The sequence below is a fragment of the Nymphalis io genome, chromosome 17 (assembly GCF_905147045.1).
Source record: "Nymphalis io chromosome 17, ilAglIoxx1.1, whole genome shotgun sequence".
In the NCBI taxonomy this organism is placed as follows: Eukaryota; Metazoa; Arthropoda; class Insecta; order Lepidoptera; family Nymphalidae; genus Nymphalis; species Nymphalis io.
In genome coordinates, this window is record NC_065904.1 from 3,305,089 (window position 1) to 3,321,915 (window position 16,827).

The following is a 16,827-nucleotide window of genomic DNA, read 5'->3' on the forward strand; positions in this document are numbered from 1 at the left end:
TGTTATCCCACAATGTCTCATTATTCAGTATCACGATAAGTATAAAGTAGGTAAATACTTTCTATACAATTACATTGAAAATCCTGCCATCTATGGGAATGATAACCAAACAATAAGTCTTTTTGTTCTAAGAATTTAAAATTTTGCCCATAATTATGTTATATATATATATTTTTTTAATATTCTCGCAATATTTTACTAGGTAAATATTTTAATATTTACTAATTTCTATCAATCTTCTATATTATCATAGTTTGTTTCTTTGTTGCTTCGAATATCGATTTATATTGTCTATGCTATAATCATTGAGGTGAAAATTATTGTAAAATGTCATTTTGTCTGTTTCGAGAGAGGGGTGTATTTTCTGAATTCCGGTTAAAATTGTGACTTTTTTTAAATAAACCATTTACACTTACCTCTAACAAAATGGATGAACAATATGAAAGTGTTAAATTGTGTTACACAATACACAAATACTCCAGTTACTCTGCCAATTATTTACCAGAGTATGTGCGTTATTATATAAATAAATAAAAAAAAAATATTAATGCCGGTTAAAAAAATGTTTTAATATATGATTTATTACCACAATAATAACTGGTTACTTGTAGTGATTTGTGAATATAAAATAATGCTGTGTAGTATAATTATAATTATCATAATCGTGCCTATAACATCTATCTCTCTATCTAAATATATCCGCTCTTGCAACTGGGATATACGTACTCATACAAATAATATTAGAATGTAAATATAGGTTGATTGAATTTTATTGTATTTCTAAAATAAAATGTTTTTACTTTTTCAGAAACATCATGAAAAATAATCCCTCTGACCAATTATCTAGGTGGTTTACAGATAGCTCAACACCTTGTCAATATATCATGCTCAAATTAAAAACCCCATGTATAGTGGAGACAATAAAATTTGGTAAATATATAAAAGCCCATGTCAGTGATCTAAAGAAATTTCAAATATTAGGTGGCACTGATGAAAATCACTTATCAATATTATTAACAGGGTAAGTGACATTGATTTTCAATAAAAAGTTTGTGGAGGGTGTGATCAGCCAGAAATTGAGCATTGGGATTTAAAACTAGATCAATATAAGCTTATTAAATGCTTTTTTAATTTCATGTTTTAGAGGTTTGAAAAATGATAGTCAAGATGAAACGTTTAGGTTACGACACCGAACATCAGAAGGACTGTATTTACCAGTGCGGTACATTAAAATTGTACCTCTTCAATCATGGGGTCCAGCATATAACTACACCATATGGTATGTTGAATTGCAAGGCAAAAACCATGAGAACTTAATCAACTCGACTATGGATACAATTGACTTGGTAGGTATAAAATTTATTATAAATATCACAATAACTTGTAAGTAAGTAAGTAAGGTAAGGTCCTCCAGACCGATTTCGGCCACGGCGGCCAATCTCAAGATTAGCCAACTGCACAGGACATATTACAGTGGACAAGTGTGTGCGCAAACACAGGTGTCTCTAGCTCTCACAATCCGATGGGAAGGCAATCCGATATGACCAGAAAGAGTTCAGGCGTAAGACCATCGGCTTTACGTGCTTTCCGAGGCATTGGAGTGTACACACTTCTAACTTCTAGACCCCGAGCTGCTACTGAGACTTTACTGACAGAAAAACCCAATAACTTTTTATGTGCCCGACCTGAGAATTGAACCCAGGACCTCCGGGTCAACGGCCTTATATCTAGCCACTACACTAACGAGGCATGTATTTACTTATTATATGTAGTAAAATATAGCCCAATTTGGATATAATATAAATCGATATCTAGCTATATTTTAAAAATTAAAAATTACACTTTATATTTTAGTAAATGTAATTGTATGTCATAATAATAATTCATTACTTAATTAGCTCTTTAACTTTTTGTGGAATTTCAGATATAGTAACTGATTTCATTATTAAAAAAGAAATGTTTAGTCTATATTAGTTAATCTTAATTTTCGATCTTTTCAACAATGTCAACTTAAATCAACAAACAATTAATTTTTTTTAATGAGGAATTATGTAGTAAAAAAAAAATCTAGACCATTTTTCGATTGTACTTAAATATAATTATATTTGGTAACGTATTATAGTTATAATAGTCAGCTAGGAAAGTATAATATAGTTTCAGCTGCCTTGTAAAAGTAAAAAGTCTCAAAATAGCAAATAAATAAAATTGAAGTGTCTGTTTGTGATACTTATTATATTAAAATTACTGCCTCTTTTTAAGTTAATATGGCTATTTGCGAATTACCAAAATAATCTTTTTTTTATTTTTGTATGTATGTTTGTCTCTAATAATCTTTAGAATGGTTAAAAATTATGATTTTTGTCACAAACTGAATTCCATGCTGGTGAACCCACAGGTTTTTCTAGTTAATAATAAATGTTAAATGACCTACTGGGTGTACATTATTTAAACGTGTTATTATATACTTATATATATTGTTATATACAATGTAATCAATAATTATATATATATATATATTATTTTTAATATATTTCTTAATGCATATATAAAAATATATTTAGAGATGTTTGAGTGATCAACAGGTTTAATACCGGAAGTGATCACCGCTTGGTTCGAGGCACTCTAAATATCGACTTAAAAGCCGAAAGATCGAGAATGATGAGGTCTACTCTCCGATCTACCATGCTCCAAGCTGCTCAAGGCTCCGAAAAGTTCCAAATGGAACTTCAAAATCAATTCACCGCGTTGGAAACCGTAAGCAGCATTGATGAGAAAACCGACACGCTGGTCAAAATACTGCAAAACACATCCCGCAAGTGTTTTCCGCCACAGAGAAGAGACAACGCACCAAAACTCTCTGCTGAGACACTCGAGCTCATGAGAAAACGACGAGAACTACCATCGTTTTTGTCAGATAAGGCCTTAAATCGAATAATAAAAACGCTGACGCGACGCGATCTCCGACGCTCCAATACCCGTGCCATCAAGGCTGCGATTGAGCAAAATCGGGGACCGAAAGTGTTCGCTCGCAAGTTTGGGAGGCCGCGTCTGACAAAACTTAAAACTGAAAATGGTGGGGTGTCTCCCTCTAGGCCTGAGATTGTCGGAGAAGTAGAGAGGTTTTATGGGCAGTTGTTCTCTTCAAGATCGGATAAACCCGTGGGAATCAGTATTGATGACCAGCGCGCCCCTCTTATGCGCCATTACTCCGAGGAGCTCCCGGTCGTTGACCAAGGAGAGATTAGGGCGGCTCTAGAACAGCTTAAAAACAACAAAGCTCCGGGAGATGACGGAATCACAACAGAGTTGCTTAAGGCAGGCGGGACTCCGGTCCTGAAAGAGCTAGCAAGCCTCTTTAATTCCGTCATCCAACATGGCAAGACCCCGGAAACGTGGAGCGGGAGTGAGGTGGTACTGTTTTTCAAGAAAGGTGATAAAACCCTCTTGAAAAACTACAGACCAATCTCCCTCCTGAGTCACGTGTATAAGCTGTTCTCAAGAGTCGTCACGAACCGTCTCGCCAGACGACTTGACGAGTTCCAGCCCCCAGAGCAAGCCGGCTTTCGATCAGGCTACAGCACCGTGGACCACATCCATACTGTTCGGCAGATTGTGCAGAAGACCGAGACGTTGGATCAAGACGCTGGATTGGACTGGGTATGGAGTCAATGTAAACGGCGAGTACATCTCACACCTTCGATTTGCCGACGATATCGTCATCATAGCAGAGTCGCTGGAACAACTCACCGAAATGCTGCGTAGCCTAGGCGAGTCTTCCCGGTGTGTCGGTCTCGGTATAAACTTGGACAAGACCAAGGTCATGTTCAATAGGCATGTCGTGCCGGGACCGATATACGTCGAGGGGAAACCTCTCGATATATGTAGTGATAGTCTATATGTTAGTGAATATACCTACCTAGGACAGATAATACAAGTCGGTAAGAACAACTTCGAGAAGGAAGCCGATCGAAGAATTCGTTTGGGATGGGCAGCATTTGGCAACCTTCGTCAAGTCCTCAAGTCGTCTATACCGCAATATTTGAAGACGAAAGTCTTCAACCAATGCGTCTTACCTGCCATGACATACGGTGCCGAAACGTGGACACTAACTGCGGGACTAGTCCACAAATTCACAGCGTGCTATGGAGCGAGCTCTGCTCGGAGTATCTTAGAAGGATAAGATCAGAAATGAGATTATCTGGAAAAGAACTGGAGTCACCGACATAGCTTGCAAAATTAGCAGGCTGAAGTGGCAGTGGGCTGGTCACGTATGTCGTAGGACCGATGGCCGTTGGAGCAGACGAGTCCTAGAGTGGAGACCGCGAATCGGCAAGCGCAGCATAGGGCGCCCTCCAGCCAGGTGGACCGACGACCTTAAGAAGGTGGCGGGCACCAACTGGATGCGGAAGGCGGATGACAGGGAGCTTTGGCGCACCTTGGGAGAGGCCTATGTTCAGCAGTGGACAACGATTGGCTGTTGATTGATGATTGATTGATATATAAAAATAGCGTTACAAAGCAAGGCTAACATAACAGACAAATAAAAATGCTATATCTAATATAGCTGTAATATCTAACGCAAAATTGTAGTTTTATGACATACAATGTTTCCTTTTGAAAATCAAACATGAATAATGAAAGATTTTACTTATTGTAATAGCGCAAAGAAGAAGAAGCTGTTCGGATACTTTTAAAACATTTACGCCGACGGCGTTACAAAGACGCCTTCGAAGCTCTGTCGCGAGAGAGTGGGGTTCAGTTAGAAGGTCCGGTCCAGACGCGGCTGTGGAACGCACTGGTTGAGAATGGAGATTACAAACTTGCTGAAAAGATATTTGAAGAAGCTGCTGATGGTAAGGAAAAAAAAAAATTACATTACATTTTATATATTTTTAAAGTTACAAGCATTAGCATAGTGATAGTGCAAGCGAAGCGAGCAGCAAAGCAGCGAGCGAAGCAGTGGCCTCGCCCGATGAAATTTAATAAATATAACTTAAAGTAATCAATTGTTTTGGTTTGCGAGATTTCAATATATTAGTTTATTATAATTTTCGATGTAATAGAATTTTTAAAGTGCATGTTCGCTTTCAGACCAGGAAGATACAAATACCCGTAACTAAGTAATAAATAATCTTAAGGTTTAAACAAATTAAGTTGTTGGGTGTTATTCTCATATCGCGTGATATATCACGTAGGCGGTGGTTAGTGTAGCGATAGCAGAATGTTTATCGTAATATACGTATGCCACAGGTTGCAGGGATCAAAGTTTGTATTACATTTTGAAAGCTTTTTTAGCGTGGTAAACCGTCGATGCAGGGACCGGCTCGATGTCACGAAGGACGAATATTATCAGTAAGTTGTCCGCAGAGGGCGAGCTGGACTGGTACATGTCGTGGCAGCCGTACACTCCGGAGTGGAGGCAGCTGAGCGGCTGCGCGGCGGCGGCGGAGGAGCTGCTGTGCTGCGACACGCTGTCGCGCCCCGCCGACCTGCTGTGCGACGACCGGGAGTCCCAACCCGATACACCCGTTAGTTTACTCTTTATTTTTAAAACATTTTTCATTCGTTCGTTCGTAGTACTTGTGTAAACATCAGTTTGTACCTGTGTCGATTAAAATTAATAAAATAAAATAGTTCTAATAGCTTTTAGTGCAAAATCTGCAATTGACTATAGTGCCTATAATTAGTTTAACCATAATTCATATCAATCGTGTCCAAAAAGTGCAGTTTTTTACCTAAAACTATACTCCTAAGTTGCTGTTATTAAGTGCTAGTGGAACAAAGTTATTTTACACCACCCACTTAGCACTGATAATTATTTGCTGCTAAGCTTAAGTACTCTACTGATCAATATTTTCGACCTCCATACCATCTGCACAAATAGCAGCGCGGTAGTAAAAGTGACTGTAATTCAAAGACATCGAGGGGTACCAAGATCAAATCCTGAATACACCGAGCTTTTTTTTTTTTTTTTTTTTTTTTTTTTTTTTTTTTTTTTTTTTTTTTTCTTCTATTTATTTATTTTTATAAGTATGGTTGTGTGCTACACATGTAACAATAATTTACTTGTAACTCAGAAGAGAGTTAAATGTTCAAATACATCATGTAACCGTCATTTTCATGCGGACTGTATTAAGTTCAATGAGGCACAATCGAGCCGAGCTAAATGGATTTGCCCAATATGTCAAGGGCCGAAATCAAAAACAGGGAATAAAAGCTCTCCTTCCGATCATGGCAAGAGTATTAAAGAATCTGAAATAGATTCACCAGTTTCCTTAGTAAGTAACATAGACTCCCAAGATGCTATTCTTCAAGAAATTCGAAATCTTCGTAGAGAAATGAATGAAAAATTTGAATACCAACAATTAAGCCTAAACGATTTCAATACGAAATTAAGTGAGATTCGCGGTGAAGTGCGAGATTTAAACTCCAAATTTTCTATAATGCGAAAGGAGTTAGATCAAGTAACTAATACAGTGCAGTTTTTATCTGATAATTTTGACGAACAACAACTCATTAACGATCGTTACAAAACAGATATCTCTCAATTAAAAACAGAAAGCACATCTCTACGTGCGCAACTTAGCAAAGTCGCCAGCCTTATGGAACAGCTTGAGCAACGTGCTCGAGACTGTAATATTGAAATACAGTGTGTTCCGGAGCATAAGTCTGAAAACCTGCTTACTATTGTGAAACAACTCACTAGAGTCGTTTCGTGTGACATAGATGATAGTGATATTAAAGAATTCCATCGCGTTGCTAAGGTTGATTCTGACTCGAAGCGCTCTCGCAATATCATAGTCAAATTAACCAGCCCGCGCGTCCGTGATACTATACTTGCAGCGGTAAAAACTTTCAACAAAAAGAATGAAAACAACAAACTCAATTCGACTCATTTAGGCATCGCGGGTGATAAGCAATCAATATACGTCAGTGAACATTTGTCACCAACGAACAAGAAACTTCATGCAGCCACGAGACTCGTCGCAAAAGAGAAGAAATACGAGTTTGTCTGGATCCGAAATAGCCGCATTTATATTCGTAAAAATAAGCATTCACCTGCAATTTTAATAAGAAATAACGATTTTTTAAATAGTCTAAAGTAATTTTTTGGTTATATTATTGTGCTTATTTCTTTTTTATTTATTTTTTCTACCTGAGTAAGCATTTATTGTGTTTTTTAGTTTTAAAATTCAATATTAAATTTTTTTATCAAAATGTGAGGGGCCTGCGGACCAAGACTGAAGACCTCTATTTATCTGTTCTCTGTTGTGATTATGATGTCATTATTCTTACGGAAACTTGGCTGAGTGATACAATATTTGATCATGAATTATTTGACACTCGATATTCAGTATTTAGGCGCGATCGTAGTACAACTTCATCTTATTTGAAAGATGGTGGTGGTGTTGTAATTGCCATACACAAAAAGTTTGAGAGTCTGAGAAAAATCACTTGGGAATCTGTATGTGAAGATCTTTGGGTTTCATTTAAAATAGGTCAAAGTACTCAAATTAATATTTGTGGTGTCTATATTCCACCTCCAGTAAAGGAGTTGGAACTTAATTACTTTCTTAAAAATACTGCACAAGTTATTAACTCTAATACAGATGACGGCACAATAAACGTGGTGATTGGGGATTTCAATTTGAGCAATATTGTCTGGGAATATAGCACTTACAGTCGTAGTCTAATACCTGTACGTACAAACAATAATGTGGATTCTTTATTTATTGACACAATATTTTTTTGCAACCTACATCAATGCAACTCAATTTCTAATAATAACGATAGAATTCTCGACCTAGTACTTAGCTCACATCCATCTTTTCTTACGGTATCTGAAGAAAAACCCTTAGTTCCGCTTGATTGTCATCACCCAGCCTTATTAATAGACCTACAGTATTCTACTCAAAAACACTATCTTAAAAGTAACACTGAACCTAAATATAATTTTGCTTTTTGCGACTATAATACTGTTATTGAGGAACTTTCAAAGATTGATTGGGCACATTTATGGAAAAATTGTGGCTCTGTAGATGAAATGATAGAAGTTTTTTATGAAACTTTACTAAATGCTATTTACAAAAATACCCCAAAATCCAAACCCCGTGATGGCAAGCATCCCATATGGTATTCACGTTCTCTAATACGTACTCTTAAGGAAAAATCAAAATATCATAAAGTATTCAAGAAGTATAAAAATCCTATGGATAAATACACTTATGATCTCCTAAGAGATCGCTCAAACGAAATGATATTTGAATGCTATGATTTCTTCAAAAAAATATATCAGACCATATTCGTAACAACCCTACATACTTTTGGAAATATTTTAAAGACAGAAAATGCAATTCTAAGTCGATTCCCAATCAAATGATATTAAATGATAGAAAAGCTACAGGAGGACAGGAAATATGTAATCTTTTTTCCTATAATTTTCAGTCGATCTATGATACCACACATAAGTTACCACCTTTCAACCCAAAATATTTAACTAGTATTAAATGTACTAATAACACATACGCCAAATGTTCTGTAACAGACCATGAGGTTAAAACACAGCTTCTATCCTTAAATTGCAATAAAGGGGCGGGACCCGATCTAATACCACCTATATTTATTAAAAATTGTGCTAAAGTTTTAGTTAACCCTCTTACAACTATATATAATAAATCACTTCAATCGGGAATATTCCCAGCTAAATGGAAAGTTGCTTATATAACACCAATTCATAAGTCTGGAGACATTAATAATATAACTAATTACAGACCAATATCCATACTATCTACTTTTGGGAAAGTTTTTGAGTCACTAATTCAAAAAAAGATGTATTCTCATTTAAAACCTTACTTTGATTCATACCAGCATGGCTTTTGTCCACATAAATCCACAACATCTAATCTAGTTAGTTACATATCTGATATTTCTGAAGCTGTGGATAAGAATAATGAGGTACATGCTATATATCTGGATTTTAAAAAAGCGTTCGACTTAGTCCACCACGACATTCTTATAACCAAATTGGAATGTATGGGTATTCATGGTTCCTTGTTACGTTGGTGTGAGTCATACTTAAAGAATCGATCCCAATTAGTTGCCATGAAAGGTTTTAAATCTCTCGAATGTAATATACCCTCTGGTGTACCGCAAGGGTCACACCTAGGACCTTTGTTTTTCCTTGTTTTCATTAATGATGTTGGAAAAGTACTTAAATCCAAATATCAAATATACGCAGATGATTTAAAAATATACAGGGAAATTAAATCACCAGAGGATATAGAAATCCTGCAAAGTGACATCGACAACCTTGTTTGTTGGTGTCTTGCAAATCGTATGACTCTAAATAAAGATAAATGTGTTCATATTACATTTAGTAGAAAACGAAAACCACTAAAACACACTTACTACATCGACGGTACGCCCCTTACGGAGTCAACGAGTGTAAGGGATCTCGGGGTGATAATAGATAACACCTTAAGCTTTAGAGATCACATTGATTACATCATATCAAAAGCCTCGCAAGTATCTGGTCTGGTGTTAAGATTAATGAAAATCTTTAAAGATCCAAGCTTGACAATATTAGTTTTCAATAGTATAATAAGGAGTATCCTAGAATATTGTTCAGTTGCTTGGAGTCCTGGGTATGAGGTGCACTCTGATAGAATAGAACGTGTACAAAAACGTTTTCTATATTACTTAGCGTACACAGATCTAAATGCTAAGAATTTTAACTCTTACGATGCACGCCTAATTAATTATAAAGTGCAAACTCTTAAATATAGAAGAGAAGCTGCTGACTTTCTTTTTTTATACAAATTATTGCACGGATATATTGATGCACCTGATCTACTTGCTAAAATTAGTTTCTACATTCCGCGTCAAGGTAGCCGTTTACAAAATCGTAAAATATTTAGCCTACCTGATGTCAAATCAAATCTTGGTCAACATTCGCCAATTTACCGTATTTGCTCGCTTGCGAATTGTAGTCGTCAACACCTAGATGTCTTTAGTGAATCTGTTGGTTCTCTTAAGAATAAACTTAAAACAAAATCACATTAGTTTATGTAATAATTAAATAATTAACTAGTTAGTAATTGCACAAGTACTGTTCTTGTTAAATATGTTTTTTTAAAGCATGCTAGGTTTACATCCAGAAGACTGTAACTTATTAACACTCTGTTTAGCGTAGATTTTATTTTGTATGCACTAGTTGTAAGTCAGTTTTGTAAACTTAAATAAAAAAAAAAAAAAAAACGCGCGTTTCCAAATCGCGCGCTTCAAAACGCCTAATGTGTACTTGCTCTAACTGTGCCGCCTACGCCGCTGTGGCAGGACGTGGTGGAGGCGTGCTGCGCGGCGTGCGCGGGCGGCGCGAGCTGCGCGCGGCCCGGCCCGCGCGGCGGACACCAGCTCGTCGTCGACCCCAACACTGGTATACGATGGATATTTGTTTTATAATACTGTTATTGACATTATTTTATTTATCTATTTATGTCAACAAATATTTGTCCTCGTAGGTACACTGTATTTATTCGGCGGATGGAATGGTGCAGAAGATCTCGACGACCTGTGGAGCTACGACACGAAAGCAGAGAGATGGACTCTCCTATGTCGGCACAGCGGCATGGTGAACGGACCTTCTCCTCGTTCCTGTCACAAAATGGTTTTCGATCCCGTGCACGAACGGCTATATATGCTTGGACGGTATTTGGACAACGTGCAGAGGATTCCGTGTAATATGAATGTGAGTTTTTTTAATTTTCATAACACGATCATTAAAACGAATAACGAAGTTGACCCATGCGCTCTTCGTCCCAGAGTGACCTGTACATGTACGACGTGTCGAGTGGCGAGTGGTCGCTGGTGAGCGGCGACACGGCGGCGGAGGGCGGGCCGCGGCTCGTGTTCGACCACCAGATGTGCATAGACCCCGACACTCAGACCATCTACGTGTTCGGCGGTCGCGTGCTGCCCGCTAACTCGTGAGTCGCTCATGCTCAACGAATCACAACTTCTACCAGTATCTACTGACTAATCTTTATCAACGTGTGATATTATTATTGTTTTAGTGAGGAGTTGGCATGTCCGCAGTACTCGGGTTTATATGCGTACTACATCGCGCGCAACACATGGCAGCTTCTCCTAGCGGACAAGCACGACCTGCACGCGCCGCAGTCGCGCGTCTCGCACTCTATGCTGTTCCATCCGGTACGGACGTGACAAATTCATTCACCGCACGCTCCGCTGCACTAACATTCGAGTACTCACACAAATGGCCGGGCTCAGGTGCAGCGGCGCCTGTACATGTTCGCGGGGCAGCGCAACAAGGAGCAGCTGGTGGACCTGTGGTGGTGGGACTGCGGCACCAACGTGGCGCACGCCGTGTGCCGCGCGCCCGCCCGCGCGCCGCCCTCGCAGGGCTTCACGCAGCGCGCCACGCTCGACCCCGACGCCGACGAGATACACGTGCTCTCGGTAGCGCATCGCCCGGACTACTCAGTTAGGCTCGTGGTTAATAGATTTATATCGAAAAGTAATTCGTTTCCATCATCAGGGTATGAGCAAAGAAAAGGACAAGCGCGTGTACAACACGCTGTGGATTTTTTCTCTGCGGCGACTCACGTGGACGTGCGTGTACCGCAACGAGAGCGTAGCGCCCGACGAGCCGCGACCTCGCTTCGCCCACCAGCTCGTGTACGACCCCTTGAGGAAGGTGGGTCGATTTCACGAGCCCGTGCCTCCGGCTCCGACCGTGATCTCCTCCGACAACCGCAGAGACGACCGTTACAGATGCACTACCTGTTCGGCGGCAACCCGGGCACGTCGAGCAGCCCGCGCCTGCGGCTGGACGACCTGTGGGCGCTGCGCCTGCGCCGCGCGAGCCCGGCGCGCGTGCGCGGCCGCGCGCTGGCGGCGCTGCGCGAGGCGCGCTTCCGCGAGCTGGCGGCCGCGCCCTGCGGCGCCGTGGCCGCGCTGCACTACCTGCGCAACGACCTGTGCGCCGCCACCGACCACTCCGACCCGAGCCAGGTCTGGCAAATACTGATATTTTTCTACGAATTATTCACGTTCAGTTTGTGTTATGATTTCTATCTCGACTTATGACAATTTCAGGTAGCTCATTTTCAAAAGTTAGCGACGATTTTATTCAGTGGCTCCGAGGCTCCCGACCTCAGAGCGGTGTCACTAAATGCGCGTCGAGAACGCACACTGATGCGTCGCCGTGCTGAGCTGCACCGGAACGCGCACTGCGGAGACTTGGCGCAGGCACTCGCTGCGGTTAGCTTTTATATCTCATTGCATACGCTGTCATGTCGATAAGATGTAAAAATCGGATAAGAGATCTATCTCTTAACCGACGTTTCAATAAAAAAGCGAAACCTAAGTTCTAGATGAACTGATAAAATGACAATATTTTTTTTTCTTGTAAAATACATGTCCATCTTATTGTCTAAGTGTTTTAGCGATGTAAAAAAAATAAGTGCTTGTAATACACAACCGTAGAGTGTCAATTATGTTAATGTGTAAATGTTTTTTTTTGATCGGGTTTGCGAAATTATCAAGTCTATATTCAGCTCATGTACAAAGATTTATTTAATCTTACGTCATACAGGTGCTCGGCACAGATGACTCGCTGCTCGAGCCCACTCAGCCGTTCGAGGAGACGTCGTCGCCCACGCCCGACACGTGGGACGCGGGCGAGCACGAGGACGACGAGCCCGACGGCGCCGAGCGCGACGCCCGCGCCGTGCGCGTGCAGGTGTACGACCAGCTGTGTCGGTACTTCCGGCCCTCCACCGTGCCGCCCAGCGCAGACATCACCGACTTGGTCAAAATGTAAGAATGATCGAGTAAGCGAACTAAAAATTTCGGAAACCGAGTGAATTTGAACATACAAATCATCTTTTCGAATTTTACTTTTTAAGTAAAATACAGTATTTAAAACTGTTAGTCATTGTGAAAAGTAAATAATATATTCCTATAACGTGCGAGTTTTTTTTAAAGAATGAAATGATTTAAATTATTTTAATAAGCTCTCTAAACATTTTAGTAAGATAGATAGATACCTATACAAAATTGACTGGGTAACTCCTGTTTACTGGAACGTTTAAATTATAAAAAAAAAAAAAATTGGCTATGGTATTTTTCTGAGGCAGTATGTTTGAAAGTAATTTAAATTCTTATAATTATAATTTAAAAAAAAAACTAATATACATTAGCGAAAAAGTTAATAATACGATTTTATAAGGTACGTAAATTAAAAAATTTGTTAATATTTGGTAGTACTGGTCAATCAGCTTGGAGAGTTTTTAGTACTGTAATAAATACGGTTAAAGTGATATGAAATATCATGCCGGTTTGTTTATTATTCGATTCTTAATAATTATTTCGATGTTGATTTAGTTTATTAAGTGTTGTTATTTGATATTAAATATCTTAATTTGAATTAACTCATCCAGAATGTAATCCTATAGAAAAATATGAGAAGCATGGTGAAAACCTATGTTGCAGAAAAAATGTCATAATTAATATAAATGCTATTATATCGACGTTAGCTGAGGAAAATTTAATGCCATAAATGTAGTGTAGAGGAATGCTATTTATTAAAAAAAAAAAAGAAACAGAGTAGTGACCAGGTTTTAAATACTACAAACAAATAAATACGAAAATTCATGTTTAATTTTTAATAGATAACTAGCTGCCCCGACTTCCCTTGCATTTTGATTTTATCTAATATCTCAATGGATCTAATCGCCCATTTGAATAAATTAATACGTTTAATATTAAATACCCACTAATAAAATGAGTATTTATTTATTTATTTATTCAATGACCGTTCACTACTACAAGCGCTAAAACGTCTTCAAGCTGATTTTACTACAATTATTTATAATTTTAGGCTAGGATTTAATCACGACTTTTTTATTCAGATTTATCTAACGCCACAATATTCGTTAGCAGTAACTTGTTTAGATATAGTCATCTTTACGGACACATATTACATAATGTATATTGTCAGTTATAGCCTTTTCTAATTGAAGAAGTTTTTTTTTTGTATAGAATAGTAATAATAACTGTGCCACATCATGCACTAAAATAATTCTTGATTAATATATATTTATTTATAATACTTTATAATAATTTTACTTCTAAAGTTATGATACCGATAATGTCAGTGAACATTCAAAACGCAATTTTTTCACAAATCCAAAATAAATGGTATATATAAATCTAGATGTCGACAAGTTATATCACGTTAATTCAATTTCAAAGTTGTTAATTTGTTTTTAATCCCGCTGTGATCGGAATAAGGTATACATAACAGTCAATAATATTAAATTAATCAATAAGTATTCTTTTATACTATATAACTAATTGTAAATATTATGCAATCGATAAGAATTTTTAAATTTTAGAGGCATCAATTTGCATTTAAATTTGACAAACTTATTATAAACTGTCCTATTTATTTAACTCATTGATATATCTAAGTGATATGTACTATTAATATTTAATCAATTTATTTATAATAAATAAAATGTATGACCAGATGGGAGACTTGAGAATATATTTGGTATTAATTAAAAAATCCAATGTTTATTTTGTAGATAAAAACACTGTAAGGAAACTTTTTTTTTTTACTGTGATAAAAACATAGTCATCGACTATAACGAGGTAGTTTGTATTGTGCCGTTGCGCATGCTGTGTATTTATTTTAAGCATTTAATGATTAAAATTATTAAATATTCTAGATTTATTATTTATACTACCCAGATCACAATTGATACTTACAATTATACAGTGACAAAAAGTCAGTTAATCACTGTTTACTGATTTTTGAGTCTGTACTGCCCCAGCTCGATTGGAATTTTGTTCCCGTCTCACCGCTACACAAAAGCGGCTATCTAACTTACACCATACAAAAAACTAGCTCGAATATTTACAGATGTTTGATACAATACAATAATTCTTAATAGTTTAGTATATTGACGTGCTGGTTGGCGTGTTTGGTAGGTACTTGCCTTTCACGCCGAAGGTTGTGGGTTCGATTTCCACCCAGGACAGACATTTGTGTGCATGAACATGTCTGTTTGTCCCGAGTCTGTGGTAATTATTTATATAAGTATGTATTTGCAAAAGAAAAGTATTATATATAGTATATCAGTTGTCTGGTTTCCATAGTACAAGCTCTGCTTAGTTTGGTATCAGATGGCCGTGTGTGAATAATGTCCCAGGATATTTATTATTATTATTATATCAATAAACAATTTTTTTATAAAATAGTTTTGGCGGACGAACAACTGATTCACCGAATGGTAAGTGGTCACCACCGCCCAGACATTGGCATTGAATGAAATGTTAACCATCGCTGACATCGCGAATGCGCCACCAACCTTGGCAATTAAGATGTCCCTTGTGCCTATAATTACACTGGCTCACTCACTCTTCAAACCGAAACACAACAATACCAAGTACTGCTGTTTTGCGGTAAAATGAGTGGGTGGTACCTATCCAGACGAGCTTGCACAAAGCCCTATCACCAGTGAACATTTAAGTACTCTCTTTCCTCCAATTCCGTCATTTATTTTTTGTTACGATAATATCCCATTCAACCATTAGAAATTGTGTTAAGTGACACAATTTTAAAGGTGGTAAGTTATTATATGTTTAAAATATGCTTTTGCGTAAGCGACACGCTTCGAAGCGTGAGCTTGTGTCCGGGGCAGTGTTCACAACCTAAAGCCGCCTGGCTTTTACCAATTATCTTACCAAGGCCCGTAAAATTATCGTACATCAGGATATTGATTATAACATACAATAATATTATACAAAATCACAACAATATATTTTAAATTATATAGTTGAAATCAGCAGTAAACTTTATAAAAAACAAGAACCCAAAAATACGCAATATATACGCCAAATATGATCAAATTCAAAAGACAGTAACTGCCAACACTCCACATTAAACCAAGATCGGTGATTGATAGACAGTAGCAACCAATAAAAGGATAAGAGCGGCTGCAATGACAGTAAAAACAATTATAATTTATTAGTGTAATAATCAAAATTTGCATCATAATGGAAATTATCGTACGATAGTAGTGTACCATCGTACATAGTTATGCAATTATCGTATTTGTACGATAATTATCGTACGGTTGTGAACCCTGGCCCGGGGCACTAATAAATCGGTTCGTTTGGCAGTGCGAGTCGGTTGGTGGGAAGAATTAAGCGTAGTATTATGGTAGATGCGGTCGGCGCGGGGTTGATACTGTTTATAAATAAAAAAAAAAAACAAATATCCAGCTCGGCAGCCATTTATTATGTCCCTCCATATTTACAACTCTCTTTGACGCCTTTTTAAAATGCCATGTTGGCAACGTAAAAATATTAAAAAGACAGTTACCATTACACAGAAAAATATGAAGTCATATTTATAAATTATAACAAAATCAATGAAATAAGGGGAAACAAAATAATATAAATTAAATATACTATAAATATGAAATATTTATCAATCTCCTAAATCATTAATTGTAGATAGTTTGATACGTTTGTCATATACAGTAGGTACACATAATTTTTTTCATTTCTGACGAAGAATTAATAGCATTTTTAAAAATGTAAATCACAGTACCCACACTTCATTTGAACTTTTTCATTAGTGTATTCTTCGAGTGCCACTCCGACTAGCGAAGGTTGGCAGTCAGCTTTGAATACTTCTTCTTGTCCTTCGCCTTGCTCTTTCGAGTTTGGCATCACCCGCGATTTCCGTCCATTCTCGGATGTTGCACAGCCAATACTTTTTTCTGCGACTAA

The 16,827-nt window shown here is 37.7% G+C and overlaps 1 protein-coding gene across 2 annotated transcripts; it reads left to right on the top strand.

Moving 5' to 3' along the window:
- The first annotated feature begins 321 nt into the window (after nucleotides 1–321).
- LOC126774954 (muskelin) lies at nucleotides 322–14,752 on the top strand. Of its 2 annotated transcripts, XM_050496629.1 has the most exons (14): nucleotides 322–506; nucleotides 809–1,021; nucleotides 1,145–1,346; nucleotides 4,661–4,853; nucleotides 5,368–5,528; nucleotides 10,336–10,435; nucleotides 10,521–10,747; nucleotides 10,822–10,985; nucleotides 11,073–11,211; nucleotides 11,290–11,478; nucleotides 11,558–11,716; nucleotides 11,794–12,033; nucleotides 12,118–12,282; nucleotides 12,617–14,752. In XM_050496629.1, the coding sequence occupies exons 1-14, from the start codon at nucleotides 427–429 to the stop codon at nucleotides 12,842–12,844; spliced, it is 2,460 nt and encodes an 819-aa protein (XP_050352586.1). In that variant the 5' UTR covers nucleotides 322–426; the 3' UTR covers nucleotides 12,845–14,752. The 2 variants fall into 2 exon arrangements, with proteins under 2 accessions (XP_050352586.1, XP_050352587.1); XM_050496630.1 differs by lacking the exon at nucleotides 322–506 and having other exon boundaries at nucleotides 888–1,021; nucleotides 1,147–1,346.
- Nucleotides 14,753–16,827: the final 2,075 nt, after the last annotated feature.